The 22332-nt window shown below is 40.8% G+C and overlaps 3 protein-coding genes across 4 annotated transcripts in view; all 3 read left to right on the forward strand.

The window, feature by feature from the left end:
* The window catches only part of hoxb3ab (homeobox protein HoxB3ab), a 57915-nt gene that overhangs the window by 10843 nt on the left and 24740 nt on the right, over nucleotides 1-22332 (forward strand). The window contains exons 1-2 of one of the 2 annotated variants that reach the window (XM_045719485.2): nucleotides 12413-12970; nucleotides 21310-21520. The gene's annotated coding sequence lies outside the window, so the exon portion shown is untranslated. Of the gene's footprint in view, nucleotides 1-12412; nucleotides 12971-21309; nucleotides 21521-22332 lie in introns of those variants that run through there. The other variant, XM_045719482.2, reaches the window with a different exon arrangement.
* On the forward strand, nucleotides 648-4981 carry LOC106607486 (homeobox protein Hox-B5a). The gene is made up of 2 exons (XM_014204483.3): nucleotides 648-1699; nucleotides 2399-4981. The coding sequence occupies exons 1-2, from the start codon at nucleotides 1117-1119 to the stop codon at nucleotides 2644-2646; spliced, it is 831 nt and encodes a 276-aa protein (XP_014059958.1). The 5' UTR covers nucleotides 648-1116; the 3' UTR covers nucleotides 2647-4981.
* Nucleotides 16577-18886, forward strand: hoxb4ab (homeobox protein HoxB4ab). The gene is given in 2 exon segments (NM_001139581.1): nucleotides 16577-17191; nucleotides 18203-18886. Coding segments are annotated over 2 exon segments (753 nt in total). The 5' UTR covers nucleotides 16577-16767; the 3' UTR covers nucleotides 18532-18886.

Consider the following 22332-nt stretch of genomic DNA (forward strand, 5'->3'; position numbering starts at 1 on the left):
CACATAGCCTACATGAAATAACTTGCGCCTTTCAATCAACAAACCATAAATCAATAATTTCCGTAGATCATGACTTTGCATTTCTCTTGTGAACAGCAACACGTTTCCAGTCAATAACTTTGCATGAATGGTGCCTCAGAAAAGAGCATAAAACACAAAGACAAATGATGTGGCGTCGAAACAACGCCTTTATTTCCTTTCACGGCTAGGCCTACTCACCGACGACATTTTACTTACATGTAAGACACATTAGCAGGTGTTACCTGAGACTGAGGGTTTACTATTCGCCTTAGAGTCTAGACCTATTGTGTGCTATGTTCTAAATACAGACCTTTCAGACTTCCTAAAAATAGTCTCGTAACCTCAAATTAATAATACCAAAAGGAATTATATATTAATATGACTAATAGCATAGTGTTCAATATCTACCAGGTATTATTATTATTATTATTGGGATATATGACGGAGAGCCAGTGTGACTAAAATCTTACGAGAAACTTCCCCAGGGCATGGTAGAATGAACAGGACTCGGCATCATAGCTATTGACGTTATTAGCTGTAGTGTGTGTTTGTCTACTGTATTAATATTCAGTTATTAATGGTGCATTTATTGGCATGAGCCCACTTTCTCTCCCACAGAAAAGGTTAGTAAAGACGCACAATTATACTGCACTCCCAACAACCGACAAAGAAAGTTATGGGGGAACAAATCATTTTTATTCTTTCCGAAAAGAGACCTAAATCCTAACTAAAACTCATTCTCCTAAGTCCTTCTTTACTGCATTAAATTAAATTCCCAGTAGGTGACGCTCTCAGCCAACACCGAGCACAACCCTGCAATGGGGAGGCACACGTTGACTTGAGTCTAACGACTCCAATCTCGTCATCATTTGTAACCATAGAGCATGAATTACCTCTTGAAGTCATCAGTGAGAATTTACGACTGGTCAACAAAAGCACGTGATTCTCAAACGCACCCCCACCCCCATATTTGGCCGCATACATAGCAAAAACGAAGTACAGTGCATTGCTATAATTCATTAATACATCATAAATCGTGAAGCACAGCGTTATAACGACCGAGATCTACAAATCAAGCCCTCTAAAACAACCTAAATGAGCTCTTACTTTGTAAACTCGTTCTCAGGGCGCTACCCAAATGGCCCCGACTATCAGTTACTAAATTATGGAACTAGCAGCAGCGCTATGAACGCCTCGTACAGGGACTCCAGCACCATGCATTCGGGCTCTTACGGCTACAACTACAATGGGATGGACCTGACCGTCAATCGTTCATCCAATACTGGCCACTTTGGGGCTGTTGGGGATAACTCCCGGGGTTTCCAGTCTCCCGCCCCGGAGACGCGGTTCAGGCAGCCGTCAAGCTGCTCGCTGGCGTCCCCGGAGCCGCTGCCGTGCTCCAACAGCGAGAGCCTGGGACCCAAATGCTCTTCGCCCCTTTCCGACCAGAGCGCCTGTACGACGGGAAGTAACCTCACCAACACCACACATTTCACTGAAATAGACGAGGCGAGCGCTTCCTCCGAGACCGAGGAGGGCACCCATAGAGCCAGCGGCAACCCCGCCGCCCGGACGCAGCAGAAGCAAGAGTCCACAGCAACCTCCACCACCACGGCATCGAGCGATGGCCAAGCACCACAGATATTCCCTTGGATGCGGAAACTGCACATTAGCCATGGTATATAGCCTACGTCATGTCTATCTTTAGTTATTTTGATATCAGAAAAGTTGTGTTTTGTGTGTTCGCTTTATTCGTTAGCGTTTCCTCTTGTTGTTCCTGATGGTGCCTTTACTTTAGCAAATTCCACAAAAGCGCCATAAATCTGTCAAGAGGGTAAGCCTCGCAAACTGAGGGCTAGAGAATGGAACGGGGTGGGAGAGTGAGGGCAAAACGGCAGGAAGACTTAGAAGTTGTTCCTTTGAAAAGTTAAGCTTTATTACGTGTGGGAACTGTATTACTGCAGGGGGGAGAAGAACGGCAATAAAATGTGGAGAATGGAGAAAGCCAGTAGAGAAAAGAAGAGTGCAAGAAGTTGAGGGATGTGTTGAGGACAGTGGCCATCCAGGAAAAGAAAATACTAATGTTGTAACCAAGCATGTTTTTTGTAATGGGGAATAAATGCCCAGTGAATGGAATGCATTGATAGCCAAAATAAATACACAAAAAATACCCCAATACAGCCGGATGAGGCGTATAACACCATTTGGCGTAGTTTTATGTGCAGTGATAGCCGTAGCCTATATCGTTGGTCTTGGTCGTGTGTTGTGTTTACAAACGTGTACTGGCCAAAGTTATTGAGTATTTGCTTGTGTAATGTTTTCGGTGGTCCTTTCTCGCTAATGTTTATCCCCTTGCGTGTTTGTCCATGCTATTCAGATATGACTGGACCAGACGGCAAAAGGGCCCGAACAGCATACACCCGCTATCAGACGCTAGAGCTGGAAAAGGAGTTCCATTTCAATAGGTACCTTACCCGGAGGAGGAGAATAGAGATAGCCCACGCGCTGTGCCTCTCAGAACGGCAAATTAAGATCTGGTTCCAAAACCGAAGAATGAAATGGAAAAAGGACAATAAACTGAAGAGCATGAGTCTGGCTACTGCAGGTAACGCTTTCCAGCCATAGACGTCACGCAAGTAAATAATACACTGTGTGTAAAGAATACACACATTCAAAATAGTTTTTAAAAACACTATAACTGAGTACTGTACAACGCGGCATCTTTTGGCATGTTGTTGATGTTTTAGGGCAACTTAACTTCTGCTGTTGTACTGCTTCTATAAAAACAGTTCGTGTTCATATGCTGTTGTCTTTTTAATACAACAGGGATTATTGTTTGGAGGGGAAAAAAAGAAAAATAGCTATCAATGCCGTCCGTTGTTATTGTTATAAATATCGTTTACGTGTCAAGTGCTATGTTACTGCTTTCTTGAAAGTTGGCATGTGAGCTCTTAAATGTTATAACTTATTAACAAACTATAACGAATATACTTTGGAGTTTACAGCTTTAGAGACTCCTCTGCCCAAACATGAAGTTAAGCTATATTAAACAGGCCCCTGTATTGCTTTAGCAGGAGTCTCGGTGTGTTAAATATGGTGACCTTCATGTTTTCATACCATTGTTTGAATCATATCTTTGGATTTTGTCATGTGTTTAAATTACTCATTTATTTTTTGAAAAAAGGGAAACTTGTATAAAAAAGAAATCTTGACTAGAATTCCTGTATCCGTTCATACGTTTGTATAGTTATATTCAAAATGTAATTGTATATTATTGGATCATGCTCATGTTCCAGAAAGGATGTATATATTAGACATTTTTAATGTGACCAATTGGCTATTTGTATTGGGCAGAGTGAATGACAAGTGTGTGGGGGAAAATGACAATTGTCATGTCGGACTGCCTGTAAGCATTTTGCCAATAAGCTTTTTTGTATTTGTTTGTAGTTTACCTTGGAGTACAAAATAAAGTTCCTCATACTCAGACCAAACCCCTCGAGCACACTGCTTGTAATTCTGTACCCCCTGCCCCTACCTCACAAACGACCCACCTGGGGTCAAACACGCATCAAAATCCCAGAACCTCGTGTACCCACTCTCCAAACCTGGTAGACGTATATCCTTCTTTGTACGACATCAGCTGTCAATTCGTCTCAAAACCTTATCAAAATACTTGGGGAATATGTCTAAGTCTTCCACAAATGCAGTCGGACAAATGATAGGCCCGAGTTAAATCTTAAATGGAACAATCGCAGTCACTCATTACGCACAAGGACATAGCCACTACTGCAGTCCTTTCCATTTTTTTTTGTAATGCAACCAAAGGGACATGTGACAATCACAGCGGCAAAACTACTGAAACTCAACTAAAATACACACCGAGCACACACTCTTGGCCCATCTCTTGTTGACAAACTTTGACATCCAAAACATTAAGGAATTGGGCACTTTTCTGTAATGATTTCCTCACTGTTAAACGGTGCCCCTCCTGTACAAATTAGTTTACGTCTCACTTTCAGTAAACAAGCACTGAACTTTCAAACTTACCGGTGGGTCCTCAACCGTTCTTTCTGGTCCTACGCTACTTTTTAGAGCCGAGTAAAGGTCCTGCCAAAAATCCCCATCTGCCCGGCGCTGCCTGGCCAATTGCGTTTTGAAAATTTGCTTTCCCCTTTGGCCAAACTATACAAAAAGAAGCTATGACATTTACATGTCAAACGGATGAGGGTTTTATCTTGAAGTTAGACCGTAAAAATCGCCCAGGCCACCGACAGATACCCCTTACTGGCTCTCAAAAGTCACGTGGGGTCCATAAAGTTAGTTTTATGGTTTTGGGGAGTTGACAATATATATTTCACATTCTAGAATGCAAGTGGCGGTTTAACTGCTTCGGAAGGATTCTAAAGGGTCAGTAGTTAGACAAGAGCTATGTAGTAGGCCACTGCCATGCCCTTGTCTGGTACACACAATGTCAGCGCTCCGGTTCGAACCATTTCAAGGCAGAAATGTAACCCGTGGACTGTATGACCGTGGACTGTATGACTGCACCAACTGCACAGTAAGTCCAGTTTAAAGGCTTATTTGGCTGGTGGCTAGGCCTAGGGGCAAGGGAGGAAGGAGAGGGGAGGCATCGTTTGTACTTACTGTGTCATTTATTTTACTCTCAACAGTGTTATTAATATGGTACTGAGTCTCTGGACCGTCATATATTTCAGGTATTTTAGTTAGGCCTATCTACTATGTGTGGGGACATGTGATACGGGCGTTGTATATACATGTGTTTATGTGTCCTTGTTTATATGCTTTAATTGTGTATTTGTGGATGTAACTATACAAACCGTGACCTCCCGCCTCCGAGGGAATTCATGTAGACTCAACTGTTGAGGGAACTTACTTAGACATGTAGCCTGTCGTTTTCTATTGTCATTTTGCATCTATGAAATAAAGTTTTGTTGTGGTATACACTTTGACATCTTGATTCGGAAGGATTGTAATTAGATATTCAAAATGATTGAACATTTCTTGTCAATAATCTCATAATGTATTACTAAAAAAAAATGCTTAAGGCGTTAAGGTGCTTGGTAACCTGGAGTGGAGTTGCTTCCGCCACAAACAGATTGCAGCATAGGCTACTCAACGGTCATGGCGATAGGTCCTTAGACAGTATAGAGCTGTGATCAGAAAATAAACAAGTTCAAAGTGATTATGAATATGAGCGTAATATGCTTGATTGTGGTTGTACATTGTTTCTACCTGTCTGATTTGAGGATCAGATATGCTATTGTGATTATCCAGTGGGCAATCGATTACTTATACCCACACTTTTACGCAGACTGGTTTAGTGTATGGAATGGATATCAACACCAACAATCAGAAAATGTCACCAAAGTGCGCTATGCCAAATGCTAGATTCCACGATTTTCATAGAAAGACCACACACACACGAACACACACACACACACACTATAATGATATGCGTCCTAGAGGTACAAGCAAATCTTTGTTTGAACCCTGCCCAAGTATTTTCAAGCAGGGAGGGTGTGAATAACAAAACTGGACACGAACATTCACATTCGACCCCTGTATCAAAATCTCCATGTAGGCAGGACTATTTCGAGGAACAAAGCCTTGAATTAAAATCCTTGAGATATATTCAATACCATGGAAATAACACCTCTGTACGACGTATGATTAAATCCCTCACGTAAATTGTTTAATAGTTGTGTCAAAGCGACACTTACATTTGAGACCAACTGTAGTTGAACTCAGTTGTAAACTTTAAACTCTAAATCATTACATGTCCCTGTGTAAAGATCTTTATCGTAACCTGGCAGTTACTGTCGATGAAAAAAAACAGAGGATACAGACGTCATTATTTTAACAATTAATAGCTATGTAGTCTACCCAAAGCAGGGGGCAACCGCAACAGAGATAGGCTAGCGAATAGGCTGCTAATAGGGAGGGATTTTATTTCGGAAGTTCCTCAGAACTCGTCTACAGATCTCCAACTGTCATTAATTATTTTCTATCAGATCTATCCCAATGATTTTTCAATATGGCGACGACTGGCCCTCTTTCTCTTCTAGTACTTTCAACCGTTTGAACAGTTCGTGTTTGTAAGGAGAGTTGTGCGTATCATAATGCAACATATTTAAGAAAAAAAATACTTTACACGCTGGAATATTTACCTTAAAAGTTATTCAGAATCAACAGGTTTGTTTAGAATTATTTCTATTCATGACAGGCCAAAATGAATTCACAAGGATATGAGGTTTTATATTTCTAATGGCAACTTTTGCATTTGATATTCGGAAAATGGAAAATCCACTACGGATTTATGAGGCCTATTTAAACTTCTATTCATATAACGAACGTGAGCAAGACAGATGTTAACACGTTATTAATGTTTAGTTTCACAATAATAACTATATCACAATAACAATTGCCAATGAGGTTAACGTTTTATGCGTAAATATCAGATTATTTTCACTGGGACTACATTTAATTGCACTTTCTCTTTTCCCAAATATTATCAAATCGACAACACAATAGAATGATTCAATCATATGTTCCGCTGATGGGAAGCGTCCCATACGGTAGACAATTTGAGAATCCAATATTGTCCAGTGGGATCTAAGGCCTAGTAAATGTGTTTTTTTTTTAACATTGAATCCTTCAGCGTCCTATTTATTTAAAAAAAATGAATATTGAGTTTCCGGTGTGATTTACTCTTGGCATGTTGTGTGTGTGTGTGTGTGTGTGTGTGTGTGTGTGTGTGTGTGTGTGTGTGTGTGTGTGTGTGTGATTGTGTGTGTGTGTGTGTGTGTGTGTGAGCGCGTAACATAGTGAGGAAGTTCCAGCCAGTAAACAGGAAGGCGAAACTTTGGTTGGGAGGCGAGGTTAGAGCTTCCATTTCATTTTTCATCGGCTGCCTTTTTATAATGATAGCCTACATTCGGAAGGGCTCTGGCCAGAGGCCTCAGCCCGTCACAGAAGTAGTGTGCGACATGAATTTTTGCCTCTTCAAAGTTGTCCAAGGGGTTCACCGATCTAGACCCCCACGATGTCGACCACTTTGTTTTTTCATCATCTGTTTCCCGTTTATGTAGGCTACATGTACTTTTTGACAGTCAGAGGCTTAGCACGAGCATACAAGTTTGTAGATGTGTGGGTGAGTAACTAGGCGACAGCTTTTTCATTGTAAGGTGTGTGTGCTTTTACGTGCGGGTGTGGGGTGTGTTTTGGTGATGTGTTGGCACAACATGAGAGAGCAGAAAGAAGCGTATCCGTAAATGGGTATGAGAAACTGTATTGTGGTTTTAACAGAAATGATAAGACGTGTGTCACAAGTCTTGGTCTTATACAGTGCTTTTCACATTTGAGACGTGTATATAGCCAATTTCATTTGAGTTTGAAGATAACACGACTGACCTAAATAATCTTGAATTATGACAAACTTGTTAATGCAATTTGGAGTGTTGCTGTTGCTTGTGTACAATATGAACACGACTTTCCCTTTTGTCTGGGTCTCTACGGTTATTTGGTATCACAAAAACCTCAAAATCTTTCCGGTCTTTTCGATGGAGGACCTGGAACATTCGAACGCCACAATTTCGAACGTTTAAATTGCCATTTCAACAGCGTAATGTGTTTTGCATATTGATAGGGGTAATCTGGGCGCATATCTCATCCATAATGCATAGGGTGTCACCGCGAGGTCAGCAGACGAGCGATGCAAAGCGAGCTCTATCTGAGTGCGCAGGCGCAACCACAATACAGCAAGCCCATCAAGCGCAGCCAACGTGCCATGTTTACCCACCGACAGGGGGAAAATAAGTTGTTTTTATTTACCTATTGTTTACACGCTTCTGCATCCGATTCTCGAGGTGAAATGGGGGGAGGGGAGGGGGCGAGGTAAAGGCAACGAAAATATCCTAAATGTGTCCTGCACGTGGCACATGTAGTGGCCACTTTTGAAAGAGGATTTCAACGGAAACGCGCTGAATACTACAAAAAAATCAGATATTCCTTGCGTTGAGATAAGAACTTGATAACGCCAATTCCTGATAAGGGGATTACCCTCCTGCAAATATTTGAAGTTTGTATATCACCTATATTAGATGTGTAAGTGTTTAAGTTTAGTGATAACTGGAGGAAAGGGAATCTGTACATCATTTCATTACTTCAACATATTCCCTTCGAAGGGCTATTCATTCATTCCAGAAACAGCCATTTATATTTGTGCAACTTCTCAAATGATTATGTAGGCCTATGTATGTGATTGTTTTTCTTCATATTGCAGATTCTTAACACTCTCCACTTCTAAACTATTTGTTAATGGTTTGCGTCTTTCAATTCTATCTACACAACAATAATAATAATGATTGTTTAACAATGAAACTGGGCCATTGCTGATCAAAATGTCATGTGTGAAAGAAACTGACTGTTTCATGTGAATACATATCGAATCTCACACTTACCAATTGATGTCAGCATTACAAAGCATTTGTATTTTCCCCAAAAGTTTAGTTAACTTTGGTGATCTTATTCATCCTCAAAAACCACCCCTTACCATAATCCAACCACACACCACAAAGTAGGCCTACCTATTTTCACAAATATGTATACAACGTAATATGTTTTATGTCCTATTTCTCTCTCAATTTGACTCATGGTGCATACCTTTATCAGGCTAAATATTTTCTGGAGTAGGCCTTAAACCTAAAAGTATTTCTCCACAAACACAAAAAGCTGGATGTCTTCCCATGTAGTAATGTTTCCACAATTAGATCTGTGCCAAGAAATATTCACTTGAAATGCAACTCTCTCCCGTCGCCAGCAGAGCCCGCTTTAGACCAAGTTCATAGCCACAAGAGAGAGTTATAAGCCCGCTTATCTTCCACCCACCCTGCGCTTCGACCATTTGAAACATAACAGTCGATAACCTAAACACTGTTCTTTACTAAAATAGCCCTCTCAACTACGTCAAATGTTACTTTGATTCTACAAAGTGGAGACCACGAGTCGAAACAGCCTTACTAAAATACAGCCAGGCACACATGACAAACAATTCTACGTCTGACTGTCTATCTCCCTGTTTTTCGTCGCTTTGTTAACTACACGAAAGGCAACCAGAAAAAAAACCCAGCAGCGTCTGCTAAAAGCAGTTCTGAGATAAGAGAGTTAGCATCGTACACTCCCGGGTCTTTCTCTTCTCCCCTGAAGCTAATAAAGGAAGGTGAATCCAGTATTGGTCGATTGGTTGTATAGCTGCATGGGGTCAAACAGTTGAGGGGTCAAAAGTTTACGTCGTGCGTGACTCTGCCGTCGGCTGTCTACTCTGTATTCTAGACCAATTGCTGGGTGTAAATGGCAAAGTGGGAGAGGAGAGGGAGGGAAAAGAGAGAAGGGGCCGCGAGGGACGGGGCTACAGAGATGAGAGAAATTATCGGGAGAGGGAGAGGTGAAGGGCTGACCTTCGTGGTAACAAAGCAACCCCCAGCGCGCGATGGAGAGAAAAATGGACGCTTAAATTGAGGGAAGAAACGGAAAGATTTGGTGACATTGGGGGTCTCTCACGCACATTACAGGTGTTAGCTCTCCCCAAATGTCCTGTCACAGGGACAGCGGGAAATATCTGATGGCTCGTGCAATAACATTTTATTTATTTTGAACAGAGGCATTACGAAGAGAACGAGAGTAAACTGCCCATACATGAAATGCACGATGAGGAATTCTGATAATTTACTCTAAAATAGCTCACGTCTCTTCATCATATTGCAATTAAATGATACGCTACATGTGTGGTTCAATCTGGTGGTGTGGTGCGGTGTGTGTGTGTTTAAAAACCTCAACATATAGGCCTAGAATTATATAGTTTTCCCCTTTCCAGCAATGGATAATCAAAATAATGATAGGCCTATCAATGAAGCACTCTTCGTTGACACTAGCCTATATATTTCCGGTTTTGTCGCGTTATTTTATTGTCAGACAATTAGCTAATTGACCTGTATGAGGACAATTCTCGTCTGTTTAAATAACATGGGAGAGGACAAACTAAAATGAATGATTTGCTTTATTGTTATTAATTCTACTCTTCTACAACTACTACTATTATTGTTGTATTATTATAATTATTATTAGTAGCTGGCAGTAGTGATGTGCAGTAAATAATGATGGTGCTAGTGTTACTGACATGGCGGAGGTCCAATTATTAAGGTAATAGGCTATAGTATAGGCCTAATAATACAAGTTGTGTTAAACTTGAATGTATTGAAATATATCTGAAATCCCGGTATGCTACCTGCGGTTGTGAACCCCAGAGCCCTCCCTTCCTCTCTCTGTGTTTATCAGCATAACGCCGTCAAAAAAAACACCATCTTTATCTTGCTTACCATCTTCAAAATCACTCACCTTATCTGATTTTCCGCCTAAAAATCACGTGCACGGAGACAGAACCAACATCTTGAAAAAATGAGTCTTTAGGCAATCCTAAATAAGGTTAAGCGGATACACTCAAGCTATGGACTACACTTATACTGGTATGTAAACAACAACAAAAAACAGTTGAAAAAAATGCTATCCTTCGCCAATGGTCTCCAGACTAACTCCAAGCCTATTCAAATGATGTTAATAAGGCTGGAATCATTACGGAGCAGGTTCATTCTATTTCTAGACAATACAATTGCATATGATGGTTTTCCTCTCACAAATGTGTTGGATTGTCTATTTTATGAGAATGTATTTTGCAACCCCTGTAACAATTGAAACAAAACACAACAACGTCTGTAGGCTACTTAAGGCGTATTGCAATGCACATTATTTCAATACTCAAAAGAAGGAAATCACCCTCTGTTGAAAATGTCAATTTGTCACTTCCACAAAGCACTGCAGTAAACAGTGAAAATACAAGGAAAACATCCCGTGCCCCCACCCGGAGGAGAACGACAGTTTTCATTTCACTGTGAAAGGATGGGTAAGGACAGTGGTTGGCAGAAAAGGGATGTTTAGACAACGTTTTGTCCACATGGTGACAACTTTCCCAAGTAAGAATATCAAAGTTTCATACATGGAATAAGGTTATATCATGCAATCTGGTTGCCATTCGGAACCCTAAAACACCATCCTTCAGCAAATTCATCAACAAATAGGCCTCCATTTCTCTTTACGTAAACCTCTTTATCAACGTCGAGAATTTGAATTGGTGACTTTGGACATACATTATTGAGGGATGCTTAATGTTCGGTGGAGAAAAGAGTGGGGAGAGACGAGAAAATGGATAATTCAGTAAATAAATAATTTCGTTATTGACATAAACATTTGGTCTAATGGTAGAGTTTAGGATGATATAATTCTGGTTGGTCGGTATTTTGCCAAACAAATAAGTGCATAAGTGGTGAATAATTGTATTAGAGAACATATCCCTATTAGAGTTCATCTGGAGTTCACTGAATTAATTTCAATTCCATTGTAGCTTGTGCGGTTGCCTGGCAGGGTATTGCCGTGAATTTTAATATCTGCAGTTTGCACACGGCTAGAGAAAGACAAGAACGAATTTATCTATCGTAGCTTTACACTTTTCAGTACGTCAAAGGAATTAGCATCGAATGATAGCAAAGAATATTTCATTTATTTTGAGCCCACACACGATGCGTGCATCCCTAAAATGTTCAATGTATGCCTATTATACATTTAGATGAAAATAAGACAAAAAGTGAGCACATATGTTAGATCCACAATACACAATAAATCTACTGTAAGGAAAGGGTATCGAATATCCTCAACTGCATTTACTTGATACTTTTAAATCGACAAGTAGCCTAGTGCATTTGTGGTGATATATAGGCTATCAACTAACAATCAATTGAACAATTTATAAAATGTTAAACAAAACATATATATATATATATATATATATATATATATATATATATATATATATATATATATATATATATATATATATATATATATATATATATATTTTAAACAAGATAGATTTCTAAATGTTATTCTACATCAACAATATTGTATATCATGGTTTGTTAACTTTGGTTCCCCCCGTTGTGCACAGGACATTTTATATATGCAACAAAGAAAATGAAAATCACTATGCTTGAGTTGTTTTTCGGGCTTGGAAAGCCTTTTTGAATGAGCCCCCTTCCTAGTCCATTTTTCTTCAAAGTAATGACCTGGGCACAATTCAATATGACCGAGCAAGCTATGCATACATTACTATAGAAGTTGCGAGTGGGAGAGACCCAAAGAAGGGGTGAAACGCAGGTCAGCACGTCTAACAAATATTAAAATGTCCTCGGACTCTTGACACGCCTTGCTGTTTAACAAAGACTGCCAAACTGCGAGATTAATACGAAAACTTGAGTCCACAACAAAAATGCATTAAAGCACCCGGTGGTTTGTCGCGTTCACAACAGTAGAGGGGTAATGTGCATTTTATTTTTTAGATGTATTAGGTGGCATACGGTGGTGTTGAGCGGGGGATAGACTAGCCCTCTCTTGTCGCTCACCGCAAGGTTAAAGCGAATATGTCGCATTTGTTCGACTGATGAAGTTGGTCTCCTGCTGTTTTATCGTATTATTTTCTTCCTCTTATAGTGTGTAGAGTATACGCGTCGGAGATTGGCTTTCGCCCTTTGGATAGTTTAATGTCCGCCTGCCCATTGTTGCCCTACGCTACCGGAGTGAAGTTTAGGGGAACATCGCGGAAATGAGAGGGAGTTTCACCCAGAAAGGTATCACGGAGAGGTCACGGGCTAAACCTGTGGCGTTAGAGAAAGGTAAAGGGGGCTTCAGGGCTCACGGCACGGCGAAAGAGAAAGAAAGGTTTGGAGAATCGACAATAACCGGAGCACGACCGCGTCCTGTGTGCAGCAGGAGAGATGGGGAAAGGGGGGAATCGAAGACGAGATGAAATGTGCCAAGGAGCGAAGTAAGTAAGAAATTGGCGCTTAATTTACATATTGCGGTGTTCTCTATTGAGCAGGTGCTTGCCTGGGCGGACCACGTGCCTTGCACTGCGGTGAGTGGCACTGTTCCCCCTCCTTTCATATTCGGAGTAGTTATGACTTTAATTCAGCTCATTGAGGCGCAGTACCCTGAGCACCGTGTGGGGTTTTGGGGTGAATATTTACCTTGGCTATAGTTTGTGGGTGCTCTCCTTGAATGCCTGTCGGTGTACACATTAACCCCGAAGGGGCAGATGGCTCAGGGGTCCCTATGCCGTTCAGAGGGGATAGTTAAGGGGGTGAAGGCGAGGTCGTGGACTCCAGGGGGTGAAAGGGCTAGTGGACACTAGGGCTGGACTTTCTTCCTTATGCTATGAAAACACATTGGTCCTATTTTTGTGCGTTAGAATTTAGTCCCTGACATATGTTTATTATACAGGTATGATTAGGACTAGCTGGATTAATTTGTTCATATTGTCCACATTGTACATTGATTAATTCAGCCGTGATATAAAGAATACCAGTTGTTTTGAGGAGTAAGATAGAAGAATAGACTGAGACAATGCAAGAAAATGACGATTTCAGTGTTCAGGACATTGTTAAAGGCCTATTTGTGAATTAACGAATATGTAAACGCTAGGGGTGCTAAAGATTTCGTAATATAGATTTGGTTTGTTGTTTTCCTCATTACAAAGTATGAAACGAACAAAGAGAATTCTGGTATAGAGGTTCACTTCGATGCCATCTCCATTTTTTGTTTTTCTGAAATTACTTGGCTTTTGCTCAGTAATAGTTTCTTTAATTGAATTTGGTCCCAAATTCCATAAAAAAAGAACCGTTGCGATTTCTAAACAAAGACCCATCCAAAGAATAACCTATAATCATTGATATAGGAACACTTTGAGATAAATATATTTAGACTAAAATGGACACATGGGATTAATAAATATCAATAGGCCTACTTTTTGCTTGTTCTACTACTCTAATTTATTGGTAGCCTATTAAATAATGGCACAATATAAGATATTTCAAAATATTTTAATTCTCCATCATAGGAGTAGCCTATCAGAGGTTTCATGTTAGATTATTAAATAATATTTCCTCTTTAAATAAATAGCCTATTTGAATATGTAAAAATATATTTTCCTAGTCAATATTTCAATTTATAAAAAAAAAAAAAATGTGTATAATAATCTAATTTCACATGTCTCTTATAAAGGATGGTTTGAGATTAGAGGTGAAGGTCTTCGTTGAATGTATATGTTAATGATTTTATTTTTGGAAAGTAAAAAGCTGTACTCAGAGACTATTTGACACGTAGCCTGGGCCAATCATTCTCAGAGGTAGCCTATACACACATTTTATTGTAAATATTTCGACGTAGTTTGATATGCATTTTAATATAACTCTGTAAAGTCTTTTACAGATATAAAATGCCTACGCAACCTATTCCTATTAGGTATTGTTCACAACACATTTAACATTTAGCTCTCACAATGAAGTCGATATCAAATGGTCTACTCTGTAGAAGATTATTGTGGTTCTAAATGCTTACCTCGATAGTATGGATGACATTTTAGCCTTTTGTATATGGTCAATATGCTTGCTTCTTCGTAAGGTTGGAGTCTTTGAGTAGCCAGAATGAGTATATGTGTTTTTTTCCAGGACGTTTCAAATCGAAATGAGAGACTCTGTGCTTGTTGTGAGGGGAAACTTGTTAAAAAGGTCGTAAATTCTGCTGTGCTGCTTTAAGGATGTGAGAGGAGTTGGTCACTTCTTCCTTCGTGCATATTTTATTGGTTTTATATACCCTACATCCGGATATCGCCGTTTGAGTGGTGTTTTGTCGGCGACTTGTAAACAAAAATGACCTGCCATAAAAAACAAATGTTTTATTACAGCCTGGGCTCGAGCTTCGGTTGACCTTTCTGCAGTTTGACTCACTTGATCTTTCTTACTATGTGTATCGTTGCTTGTCAATATTGTGTACAGTAGTCGATAAGGAGCTGGCTCTCTTATCATCCCGTACACCCTCAAGTTTATTCACTTGGCGTTTGTTCGCTCTGCATTGTCAGATAGATTGCTGGCTTCGGTTATAAACGAGCTACCCCCTCTCTTTTAATTGTAGAAGTGTGAGCTAAGCTTCAGTCTCCCCTGAAAAGTAATATTTTTTAAACCCAATTATTTACACTGATTTGCTCTTACAGTTCTTTTGTGGTTACCAAAAATCACTGTGCCATTCACCAATTGCGCAATATATTTTGGTGAGTCACGCTGTCTTTTTCAAAGCATAAATGCATGGCAGAAACAAATGCGAATTTGTAAAGTTGGTCCCTACACATCACGAGCTATGTTTGCGAGCAAAGCACCTTTCATTAAGTAGTGCTGTAGCACATTGCTGACACACTTGAAGGAAGCTTGCTTTGGGCGTAGCGCCTTGATACCTCACATGACGCAGTCAAGGTGAGCAGCCCCTTTCAATACCTGTCCGGAGAATACCTGTCATCTATATATACCCTGTAGATCCGGATTTGTGTGAACAGACTCACGGTCACAAATTCGTGTCTAAGGGAGTATGTAGTTGATGTATACACTACAAGCCATCGATGGATACAGACGACTGCCAGATGCTGTTAATTTGAATTGTGTTGTACCATTAGGCTATATTATCCCAATGTAGGTTAATGGGGTGAGATATTTTGATATTGTTTTTCATTGTTGATCATTCCAGGAGAAAAAAGTAACCGAAAGTTATAATGGGTTTTATTTGCCATGATAATCTGTCAAGTGCTGTGATTTGCTTGTCTTCCACTGAAAAGGGTATTCACGGTGTCACCATTTCGATTGAGAAACAGTCAATCTGGACAACAAAGGAGTTTTATCGCATGATCACTCTCCATGCATGGAGCCTTATTCCAACGATAACATTGCATGGGTTAGGATAATGCAATCCTGATAAGGACCAAAACTATTATTCGGTTAGCAATGCAAGGGCGCATGGTCTCAATTACTATGCAAGGTAGGTGTGTAAATTGGTGTGCAAGATAAACGTGGTCTTTAGGGGGGGGGACTGACGGTGACTCGCTTTAACGCAAAGGTCTAGCTGTGATTTAGGAGGCTTTGTAACCTGAATTAGTTGATGAATTTTCTATCGATCCTAAACAAGCCTAGATTCATCTCTGACAGGCTTCTGCTGCACGCAGCGTACGCCAGGGCATTCTCTCCGCATTATTAGCGAGGGCATTTAAAAGCCTGGCAAGAACGAGCACACGGCATCACTTTCCCAGCCCTTGTTTTCAAAAGCTCCAGCATAAAGAAGAAGAAAAAAATCGTTCAAATGAATATAGCTTGACTATCAAGTTTGGGACGCAACACTTTTCTTGTTTATGTACTGTATAGCGAATTGGGGCAGGTGAGGGGGTTGGCTAGTTGTTCTGCTCTGTAGACCGTTTGAAAACTCCGGCGGTATGTATTTCTGGCGTGTCTGCTTCGGGTTGTTATTGTTTTGATTCGTGCTTATCGCGGAGCGTGCCAGTGTGTAAAAAAAGTATGCAACATTCGAATGCCACAAACTATGCCAGGATGATGTGCGGGTTCTGCTATGCCTAATCCTATTTCCTTATCCGGGAATCGTCAGGATCCACGCCATTGGCTCTCGCTGTCACATGGATTCTTAACTTTGTTCACTTGACAGAAAGTAGGAGGGTTCTACGAAACAGGAAAACGAGTAAAGCGATAGATATAAATTTTAGTATATTTTGTGTGCAATTCAAAGAAATTAATGGCCATGAGTTCCTATTTGATCAACTCCAACTATGTGGACCCCAAGTTTCCACCCTGCGAGGAATATTCACAGAATGACTACCTACCCAGTCACTCTCCGGACTACTACAGCGCCCAGAGGCGAGAGCCTGCGTTTCAAAATGAGTCGATCTACCACCAGCGGTCGGGCTGCGCCGACCCGCCTTACACGACGTGCCAGGGTACGGGGCAGCCCGCGGTGGTGATGTCTCCACGGGGTCACATCCTCCCCCCGGCCGGACTCTCAACCCCTCTCCCGGAGCCTAGCCACCATTGCGACTCCGTAACTCCAAGCCCTCCACCCGCGTGTGGCCAGAATCCCCTCAACCATAGCCCTTCCACGGCCAGCTCTCGCAAGGATCCCGTGGTTTACCCCTGGATGAAAAAAGTCCACGTAAACATCGGTAAGTGCTGCTAACTTCTCCCTACTCTGGGTATTTGTGAGCCTGTATCAGTTTACCTAAGGTGGGAAGCTTGGTGTTCGGTGCTAAATCTATCTCCCTCGTGAAGTAGCCCTTGGTCTAGATTTACGATCGGCTGTTTGCAGGGCAATATAATTACATCCTCCATAAATTTTTATTGCACTTGTTCGCCAAGTACCTTTGAAGTCTGTGTAACCTAGCCCTTCTCATTTCTTCCTAAGATTGGTTTTTATGACGACTCGACTATCCCATGAGTTAAGTTTTATGCTTTGGTAATTTGATTTTAAGTGGTTGGATGTACAAACGTGTACTTTCCTCTGTCACCTCTCTATTGTTCATGGAAAAGTTTTATGGAAGCTAGAATATTCATATTTATGGAGACTACAATAAAACACTAATGGTAAGGCGAAGAGTTGAACTCTGTTATAGACCCACACAACTATTCTGCAGTGATTAGAGTGTGTGCTTGGAGAACTAGAGCATGCATTCAGACAACGACAAATGCGACTATTGTAAAATAGTCGTCGTTTAAAGACATTGCCCTGAGTATAATCCCAGCGTCATTGGCCAGAAAATCAAAATTAAGGAGTTAGGGCCTTACTTTTAGATAGGTTATTAGGTTTGTATTTTATTAGGCATTTTTTTTGTGGATACTATCCACTGTGTTTTGTCTAGTTTTGAATTAGTTGAATCATTATCCAGCACCTATTCAGGCACCAATAACACCCTCATGCGCCCCTCATTCACAGTGAACGTATATATATATATAATACTATGAGCATCCATGGACTTAGGCTTACTTGTAGAATTTTGCGCAACATAATCCAGCAAGGTTATGTCTATATAGGCCTACTTTGTGACACGTTCTGAGGCAGATTTAATATAATATTCAAATGTCTTGATCTGTGTATTAATAATGTATGTTAAGGCCTACAAATGCAATACATGTATGTTTTGGTGACGGCCTGTAATATATTGCTCTCTGTCCCACAGTGAATCCAAATTACACAGGGGTGGGTGAGCCCAAGCGCTCGCGGACAGCCTACACGCGACAGCAAGTCCTGGAGCTGGAGAAGGAGTTCCACTACAATCGTTATCTGACCCGGAGACGCAGAGTGGAGATCGCCCATACCCTGGTTCTGTCCGAGCGCCAGATCAAAATCTGGTTCCAGAACCGGCGGATGAAATGGAAGAAGGACCACAAGCTGCCCAACACCAAGATTCGCTCCAACAGTAACTCCAACAACACAAACTCGCAAAGCAGCGGGCTCGCGCTGGGGAGCTCTCAGAACCGAACCAGCGGGCCTCCACCGAGCCTATAGCCTCCCCCCTTTTTCCTACCCATCCACCACCCACCCACCATGCACTTTGAAACCTCCGTTTCTGGAGTGGGATACATGGATTCCACCATGTTTTTACCTCCCCTCTTCAATTCAATTACAGGGATATAACATGTGGGGGGAAAGAGAAGGGGGAGTAAAAAACGAAGAGAAAATGTGTATCTTAAAAAATGTAAAAGGGGAGAAGATTCAAACACAAACACTTCCAATGATGTGTTCACAACCTGATCCAGTTCCCTTTTTTTTAATCCCGTGCCCCTCTCCTTCTCTCTCTCCTTCTCTCTCGCCCCCCCTCTCCATTAGGACAGAAGGCGGCAGATACTTTTCAGATTTGGTGAAGATGGATCCGTGTTTCATCTTTAATCATGCCAAACTCGGCCCCATTTGTCATGTTTACTCTGCAGTACAAAGGGTGAACCGTGGGCCTGCCCATTACCTCGACGTCCAACGTTCTGTTTAATACATAGCCCCCTTGTTTCGTCAAGAGACGTTTTCTTACTCCTTTTTTCTCTCCTCAATACTAAAAAAAATACACCGAATATGTTCTCCGAACATGAAGTTTTTTTTGGTAAGAGAAAATATAGCTGGTTCTCAGTTGTATTCTATGTTTATCAAATGCAATTAAATTAAGACTGACAACGATTGTGAGGTCCGTTGCTAGTTCATTTTTACAGGGACTCCTTTTGCCTTCTTTGTTTCTAGCAGAGACAGGGTGCATTTGAAAAAATGATGGTAAATCACGGTATTAACATAGGATAGTCGTCGCAGTGGAATGATAAAGCTGGACTTATAGAAACATATATGAACCAAAATCTGGTACAAACCTACCTAAGTAAAATAAAAACGGCACTACAATGTACTACCTTGTTATTATAATTACCTCAGTTGTACTTATGTTCATTATCTTCTTGCCTTGTGTTATGAAGTGACAGGTTAAGCTCATTTGAATTTTGTGGCAAGTATCTGCAATACGAACGTACTCATTTCTTGTAAGTGAAATATAATTTAAGCAATTTTGTTGGCCAGGGTTGTAAAGAGAAAAAAGGTGCGTATATTGCATGACTGAATACACGTTAATTTTGTCTTTTATCTTTCTCTATCTGGTATCCTTTCTTGGCACATAAACATGCGCACACACTCTCTCCCTCCTCCCTCTTTCTCTCTCTCTCTCTCTCTCTCTCTCGCTCTCTCTCTCTCTCTCTCTCGCTTTCTTCTCACCATGTGCCATTTTTGGTATTTTATTTGTATGTGTTCCCTTTATTTACATTCCAAAGATCAGTCCTGTCGCTGATAATGTCGAAATGTTTTTTTTTTCTTCCTCCATATTTGAATGTTGCTCTTTTTCTGCTTATTCTCCTCAGTGTCTACTTTTTATTTGTAAATAGCTATAGAAATGTAATAAATGCTTGAAAAAGCGTCCATCTATCCTCTTTGTGTCCTCCTTTCCCTCTGCCGCTGTTTCCCCAATACTATGGGTCCAAAAGATACGGAGATATGTCGCTCTCTTCAGACCAGCTCCTTTAATAGCAAGGGATGTGTAAAAAAAACAAAAATTATTCAATTTAATTTCGCCCTCCCATGGTGGGTTTTCGTTTGCCTTTCTATGTAGCCTGTCTTAAAAAATCACTGAATATCTCCGTGGTGATTTATATCTTGTGGTCATGAGTGATCCTGGTACATTATGCCCTGGTAATCTCGTTTTAAATCACAAACCCCTTCGTTTCACTCTCTTCTCTCGTTAATTTAACGGTGCTCACACACCCGCTGCTCGCTGGTGCTGAAAACAGCCTGAAAATATGGATCCTCGTTTTGAAAAAAATGTTAAATAGGTTCTCGGCTCGTGGGCTTTTAATGCTTTAATGAGTCTAATTTTTGCACAACAGTTTCTCTGTGTTTGCTGGCTCGCTGTGGGTTTCTTTTATATTACAAAGGAGCGGGCCGGTGCCATAGCTCAAACCTTGACAACCAAATAGATAATCAAGAAGACAAATGGCTTCTTTTGTAAGGCGCGGCTCTTGTATTAATTTTCATTTTCTTCTCTTAGAGCAGGTATCGAAAATATAGAGCAGGAGAAAATAACATTCTGTTTGGGTGTTGAACTTTAAACAAAAGTGTGGGCTCAAATTGGTCTTCTCGCATTCCGTGGAAAAGAGAAGATTTTCTATTACTTGTTGGTTGATGTAAGCCCTTGTGCCATATAGCCTCCTCCAATCCATTTATATGATTTTTTCTCACCATATATTTATAAATGCCTTTTCAAAACCTCCAGCTTCCTACAGGCCTATGCTATGCCTCAAGACATTGAAGCAAGTCCAGTCAAATATGCACACACGGTACCATTGAAATACATACAATGTGATAAGGCCTGCTATTGAATTCGTTCACAGTATTCTTGAATGTGCTCTTTTTTAAAGTCTATAGCTCACACACATAGGGCCCTTAGGCAGTGTCTCTATACTTTTCAGATGGCAAGTGATATTATGTCCAAATGTTGTGATATTCACACTTGCATAGTAAAATAAATGAATTTGCGTGTGACATCACACACAATATGCACCTTAGAATTCTATTCTTATCCTTTATATGAAAAAATAAGCCTTCTGCCTTCGGAGCGTGAATAGGAGCGAACAGATTTCTAAGGGGCCCCAAAAGTTCCCACCATTATTTGCGGACAGAGCCAAGAAAAATGTGAGAATTATACAGAAAAATCATTAATCACTTCTTCTCTTTAAACACTTCTTCTCCTCCATTGTCATTCAGCAGCACAACTGCACGGACCTTCTGCTAGGAGGGGAGAGGAGTCTTGGAAGACACTTGAAGATACACCCCCCCCCCCCCCCCCTTCTCAACCCACTACCTTCTTTTTGACCAAGTCTTGCCACAAGAAAACTTTTTTTCCTTGAAGAAAATCCTCATAGAATTCCAACGACATTGAGAATCTTCCGCATTACCGAGGATGGCAGCGACGAAGGTAATGACTTTTGTTTCGTTGGTTTGCTTTGGTTGGAGTTTTATTGCTTTATAGCCCTTGCTTTCACAGCCGGGGAGCGGGCGCGCATTTGTTGTGGTCGGGGGAAGGCTGGGTAGGTTTTATGGTCGCTTTGATATAGTGTGGGGACTTCTGGAGCCCTGCTGTTGTGTATCCGTGATCGGTGTGGAGGGTAGAAATTAAGTTGCGTTTTCCTGAGAATTTGTGCAACTGTTTACTTCTCTTGGGCTTCAAGCGTCACCTCTGAAATGGTATTAACATGTTAGATGTCTCTCTCGCTCACCCTCTCCCTCTCTCGCTCTCTCCATTTGTGGCTTATTTCAATAGGCCTATGTTGTTAGCACATTATATATATGGATATGGGTGTATAGGCTTTGTAATAGGCCTACACACCCATGCGCAATGTTGCCTTTTGGAGTGGACAGCATCCTTGTCTTCAACGCTTGACAATGCACCGCATTCTTCCAGGATTAGGATATTTACATTCTTAGAATACTGTACGATAATTGCCCTATTTATATTTTTCTTCTTGAAGATACTTGTTTAGTGCTACTGGCAGTTCGATTTGAATTTGAATATGAAGCCTAAGTCCTATCGTTTTTATACAGGCGCGTAAATGCAACAGAGGCTTGGCTATGAGTAATTCGATTATCAATTGGTCAAACCAAAATTAAAAGAACGATTAATGGGGGGATACCGATCGCAAAAAAATGATTTACCTTGAAATAAACGACTTGTAGCACATCTCTGCAACGCAATTGCATTGAGTAGTTTGCTTACATGAGCACGGATCC

The sequence above is a fragment of the Salmo salar genome, chromosome 06 (assembly GCF_965601325.2).
Source record: "Salmo salar chromosome 06, fSalSal1, whole genome shotgun sequence".
Classification (NCBI taxonomy): Eukaryota; Metazoa; Chordata; class Actinopteri; order Salmoniformes; family Salmonidae; genus Salmo; species Salmo salar.